Here is a 6000-nt window from a genome sequence, read left to right as displayed (position 1 = left end):
AGCCAGCAGTTTAATCATGAATATCCCCAGACCATTGTTATGTATACTTAAAACTTGAGAGCCTCTGGACTCTCCAAACTTTTTTCAGTTAGCTTTCACCTGAACCTGAAGTAGGTACTATTATCATCCCTATTTTACAGAGGAGGAAGTTGAGGCATAAAAAGGTTGACTAACTTGCTAAGGTCACACGGAACTAGGGCTGGAATCTAGACCAATCTAAACGCAGCTCTTAAACATCACAGTACAGTTATCTCCTGTTGCTAAATGATTTATTGCTAATACTTCAAGAAGTACTGGACTTGCAGTTTGAAGACCCACTAAATTTAGTCTGGTAAACTTGGGCGATTCACTTACATTTTGAATTTCAAGTCCCTCGCGGGTTAAATACGGGCCAAAACACCCCCACCTGCAAGGTGACCTGAGGGGTAGGGCGGGTCAGCAGGCGGGGAAGGGAGCCGATCGATGACCTCGGCGCGCCGCTGCCTGTTGGATTGGCTCGAGCCTCTCCCACCAGGCCTGTCCTACTCCCGCGCGCTCCGGGGCCCGCCCCCGCCGCCATCTTGGTCTAGGAGGGAGCGGGCCACACGCGTGAGTAAACAGCGGGAGCCGGGAAAGTCGAGGTCGGGCAGCGTCCGGGTGCTGCAGGGCAGCAGCGGAGAGGACGCAGGCCTATCTTCGTACGTGGGGGGTGAATATCGGGGTCACAGTGCTAGGCGGCGGGGAACCGTCAGCCTGGCGCAACCTCCGCCCCCTCGCGGTGAGACGCCTCTCTCCCCGTGCTTCTCCCGCCGCCGCGCTGGTCTCCTCCCGCTGTTGAAAGCTGCCCGGGAAACTGGTGGCGGGAGCGGGCCCTGGGCAGAGCGCGGCGTGGGCCTGGGTGCGTGTTGCGGCGCGCAGGCGGAGGTTAGGACCTTGGGTTTGTGCGCCAGGGGCCCGGGGCGTGGACGCGGTGGCTCTGGGAGGGCGGGTGCGGGCGCGCGGGGCTGGGGCCCGGACTCACGCGGGGCCGCCGCGGAGCTGTTTCCATCGGTCACTGGATTGTCTCCTCTTCCGGTCCGGGCCTCAAGGGGGGGCCGACATGACGGCCCCGGGACACAGCCCCCTCGTGCCGCTGTTGGAGACTTTGGAAGACCCTTCCGCCTCCCATGGAGAGCAGACCGACGCTTACCTGACTCTGACCAGGTGAGGCCTGCTGGGGGTATGGGGTGGGGCGCCCTGGCGGGTCTTGGGGAGGAGATAGTCCGGGTGGGGCACGCGAAGCGAGTTTGTGTATTCTGGAAGTTTGGCAGCTGCGGGGACGCCGGGGTGCGGCGTGCTAGGTGACGTTCCCGGCTGCGGGTGCTGCTGCTCTTAAGGTGCAAGTTTGGAATGAGGAAGCCTGCACGTGTGTCTTGCAAGCGAAGGGTTAAGAAAAGTTTGGTTGGAAGGGAGCGTGCTGGAGTAGTGGTTTTTCATCGTGAGCCACCTGTGTTTCGGGACAGTGGGGGGGGAACCCACAATTGGTTTTTTAATAGAGAGCAATAAACCGAGTTCTCTTTTAAGTGGAAATACTTACCACGTTTTTTTTGTTTTCCTCCCTGCAGACCATGTTTTTCTAGTTAAACGTAGTTTGGAAATTGCAAGGAAAGGGTAACAACTGGTACAAAACGATAAAGATTTAGTAAGTTTCTAAGTTTGTAACTAAGGATAGATATCCCTGTTCTCTCTTCACATAGGGAAGCTGTCAAAACCTGTGTACAGTGTGGATGCACAAGTTATTCTGAGGGTTTCTTCGCATTTATATTCTTATATGTTCTTAAGCATCTTAAGCACTGGGTCAATTAATTCGCCCGTGTTCTAACATAATGTTTAAAAAGATTATGCAGGTATTTCATAGTTCATTTTTGTGTCTGCTATGTGCATAAATTTGTGTTCTTTCTGCTTTTCTGAAGTCGTATGACTGGAGAAGATGGAAAAGAAATCATTATAGAAATTGAGAAGAAACTTCCTCAGCTATTCAGAGTTTTAAAGGTATGTATCTTTGTTGTAAATAGTAAATAGTTTTTACTTTGTGAGGAAAACAGGTTTTGCCAATTAACTCAAAAACTTTGAGTCTAAAATAAAATAACAGCAGGGTTATTATAGTACTATTTGAGGACTTACAATGTATCAGGTGCTATCTTAATTATCTTGTTTTCTCTCACTTAATCCTCCCTGTCCCAGTGAGGCTAGTCTTTAATCCCCACTTTGCAGAAGAAATTAGTTTAATGTGCCTAAAGTCGGCCGTGGCCACTTGAATCCAAAATTTGCACTCTTAATAGGAAAGCAGTGATCAGAGATTATTTAATCTGTTTTTTTTCTCCTTTTGTAGCAATGTACTTTTAAATAAAATGAATCTGTAGTTTTGTCATTGGTCTACTGTATGGGTAACATTCATTTTTTTTTATCTTCACTCACCCTTAGTTTTTGCCACTCTTGCTTAGTTAAAAAACCGCTTATGGTTATCTTGTTTATCTTTGCTTGTTTATAGGGAGGTTGTGTAGTTTAACATCAAACTGAGGACCTATGCTCTTGTCGTCACTTGAGTACACTGTGCCTTTGTGACTTGACTTTCCTTAACACGTAACTTAATTTCCTTGTTTTAAGAATGAACAGGTTGAACTAAATCTCTGAAGTCCCTTTGAGTTCTTATTTTTGTGACCCTGTTTTTGTGCTTTTAAATGGAATTATTCTGTCAAGATGTTCATTATACATTTTACCATGATTTCGGGCCGAATGTTGAGGCATTGGGGGTACTACCTTGCCTACCCTTAAATATTCCTGTTATAGTCATCAGTGGTTTTTGTTCACGTAAGCAAGAACTTTATTGTGTAGTAGGTCAGGACTTGTTAATAGTATAAACAATATTAATGGTATTATTTATTGTCCCATTTTTCTTCATTGTCATTTTCCACATTCTTGTAGTGTATTTGTTGTGATGAAGACATGCATAATGTATTTGGTATTTGAGAGCATGGAGGATCAGAAACTCAATTTGCATGCGTTTTGAGTCAAGTTGCATTGTTTGTAAATAGGGTTTGTAACTAAAATGCCTAATAATTATTTAGAAGCATGTGGGTGGTTAATGATAGGAAAATCAAAAGTTGATCACACACATATTAGCTACTATCTAGGAGATATAGTAGTAGCTCTCATCGTCTTAAGTGTTTAAGACTGTATCTCAGGGTGTAGTATTTTGTATGTTTGGTTTGATTAATTATGAAAGGGGTGCTCCAAGGAAGTGTCTGTTCTTATATTTGACTACTAACATTTACCATTCTTCTCTGTCAAGAGTAGCAGATAGTCGAGGATTCCTTGGATATTGGATTCAGAGAAATGGGGGGATTTGAAGATAAATCACTTTGGAATGGGAAATGGTACCAAAAATGCAGGGTTACAAGTAAATGTAGGGTTGGGGCATATGGCAAGACTCCCTTTGACAGGTTTGGGATTTTATAACTTTTACATATAGAATATGCATTGGGCTTTGAATTCCAGATGGTCATGGGCTCAAATTCTCCTGTCTGTGAAGTATTGAGATAATGTTTAAAGGTCCTAGCACTTTAGCTACTTAGTAAATGTTACATTCCATCTCCTTCCCTCTCTGTGTTAGACGTGTTGCTCCACTCCATAGCTAATACGTCAGCTTTTGCCTTTGAGTCTTGCTTCCTTTTTGTGGAAGGGTTTTGCTCCTACTCTTTGTTTCCTGTCTAGTGTCTTCAGCATCTTCCATTTGTTGGCTTTTTTTTTTTTTTTTTTTTGGCTTTCAGATGTGTGGAGATGTTCTTTTCCTTTTAAGAAAAATATTCTTTGTTTAGCTGATCTCTACCTAGTTTCCCTCTTTCTTTGCCAAGGTGTATCCATGGCCTCTTGATCTTACTCCTTTTTATTTTTTTGGCGGTACGCGGACCTCTCACTGCTGTGGCCTCTCCCGCTGCGGAGCACAGGCTCCGGACGCACAGGCTCAGCGGCCATGGCTCACGGGCCCAGCTGCTCCGCGGCATGTGGGATCTTCCCGGACCGGGGCACAAACCCGTGTCCCCTGCATCGTCAGGCGGACTCTCAACCACTGCGCCACCTGGGAAGCCCAATCTTACTCCTTTTTAATCTGCTCTCAAAGATTTGTTGATTGTTGGGATTAAAATGTAATTTTGTTTTTAATCAACTTTTGCTGTCTAAAAATTAATTTACAGTTGTACTTGTTTGTAACAAATGTTATTTTGTTTTCGAAGACTCACATTGCCAGTCAAAACTCAGAGCTCAGTAGTGCTGCTCTGCAGGCCTTGGGGTTTTGCTTATATAATCCGAAAATTACCTCTGGATTATCAGGTAAATTTATTGTGATATAGTATTTTTAGAGTTTATAGTTTGATACTGTTAAAAGTACTGTTACCTCTCTATTAGTTTCATAACCTGTAGTTTAGGATTTGCTTTTGAGAGTGTTTAGGTTATATCATTGTTGGAAGGTTTCTTTTCCTTAGATGTAGTTCTGACTTTGTTACCATAAAGTTTGCTGTAAAAGAAAATAAAATAAGCCTATTTAAAAATAATTGTTGAGAAAACTGAACCTTGTCCTTTATAAAAACACACCTGCTTTGGAAGTTTATAATTAGATGGAATTAATTTTGGAAGTTAGATGGTCATTTATTTTACACAAGCATGTGTTAAGGAACATGCTGTAATTTGAAAAGTTCTTTCACCTAGTGGTAAATGAGATAATTTGGAGCTAAAAGTGGTAATGGAAGCACAGGATCTGATGCTTTTCTGAGTTTTCAAGCATCCTTGGTCCTCTATATCCTTGGATGCAGAACCCACGGATGTGCAAGGCATAAGGGACTTGAGCATCTCTTGGATTTTGATATTCCTGAGAGGGGGTCCTGGAACCAGTTTCCCATGGATATCAGGGGAGGGTTGTGATCTTAATTATTGTTCTGTAAGTAGCTTGTCATGGTAAAGGAAAACTGGGAGGTGATCTTTAGAGAGAGGAAATTAGGAATAGGGATTAAGGATATCAGAAAGTTGTTACCATCTTTTTTTCTGAGGAAAAAGTTAACACTTTTTTTATATATAGAGATGTTAGCAATCTAAAGTAGGAATTGTTCATTTTGGAGCAGAGATACAGGATTCATAATGTCTTGCCAAAAATTGGCTTGTATGTTCATACCTAATAATAAGACCTTATAGAAATATTTTAGTTGAAAAATATCTGATTTGGAGGCTACTATCTGTTTTCTCTGAGAATACCTTCCCTCTGACCCGAGTTTTGTGTTTTGGGAAGAAGTTTGATATCAACATTGGTTCTCTGGTCCTTTTCTCTGGATATGCATTTAACTTTTTGACACTGAAGGGAACAGGATTTTTCTCTATTTTTCTGTTAGAGATTTTAAAGGATGTAAATGATTCCACATAATTAAAACTACTTATTTTTCAGAGACAAATATTCAAGAACTGCTTTCAAAACTGAATGATATTGTTAAGAATTCAGATAAAAATGTACGTACTAGGGCACTTTGGGTGATATCCAAACAGACGTTTCCCACTGAAGTTGTTGGCAAAGTAGTGAGTATAGTTTTTGTATATGTCTTCTTAACCACATGCCAGTTAAAAAAATCAGACTTACTCGATTTGTATTTATTTGGTTCTGTCTTTCAGGTATCTAGTATAATTGATTCATTAGAAATAGTCTTTAATAGAGGAGAGATGCATTCTGCTGTTGTGGATTATGAAGCATTAAATGTCATCATAAGGTATGAGTTTGTATGCTATGGAATTTAGAAGAGCAGTTTCAGTAAATTTAGAATTTAAGGAGTAGTCTTTTGGGACTTGAATTTGAGTCAAACATTAAAAGAAGGAAATGTCTTCTAGACTAAAAGTCAAAGAGTAGCAGGAAGAAGGAAGTAGATGTGCATAAATTACTAGGTTTCTTTATTTTTACTGAGACAGTCTTTAAAATACAGCCTTGGTTCTGCTGCTGCTGCTGCT

General features: G+C 42.0%; 1 protein-coding gene across 4 annotated transcripts in view; it reads left to right on the top strand.

Annotated features, from left to right (window-relative positions):
- The first annotated feature begins 538 nt into the window (after nt 1-538).
- The window catches only part of RIF1 (replication timing regulatory factor 1), a 56756-nt gene continuing 51294 nt past the window's right edge, over nt 539-6000 (top strand). Inside the window, exons 1-6 of one of the 4 annotated variants that reach the window (XM_081243146.1) lie at nt 539-588; nt 1068-1182; nt 1932-2010; nt 4251-4347; nt 5450-5577; nt 5671-5765. In XM_081243146.1, the coding sequence (XP_081099272.1) occupies nt 1079-1182; nt 1932-2010; nt 4251-4347; nt 5450-5577; nt 5671-5765 (503 nt within the window). In that variant the 5' untranslated portion in view covers nt 539-588; nt 1068-1078. The other 3 variants (XM_081243144.1, XM_081243145.1, XM_081243147.1) reach the window with 3 other exon arrangements.

The sequence above is a fragment of the Mesoplodon bidens genome (genome assembly GCF_964165515.1).
Source record: "Mesoplodon bidens genome assembly, chromosome: 8".
Taxonomy (NCBI): Eukaryota; Metazoa; Chordata; class Mammalia; order Artiodactyla; family Ziphiidae; genus Mesoplodon; species Mesoplodon bidens.
Note: the sequence above shows the minus strand (reverse complement) of the source record. Positions and strands in the feature narration are given on the sequence as shown.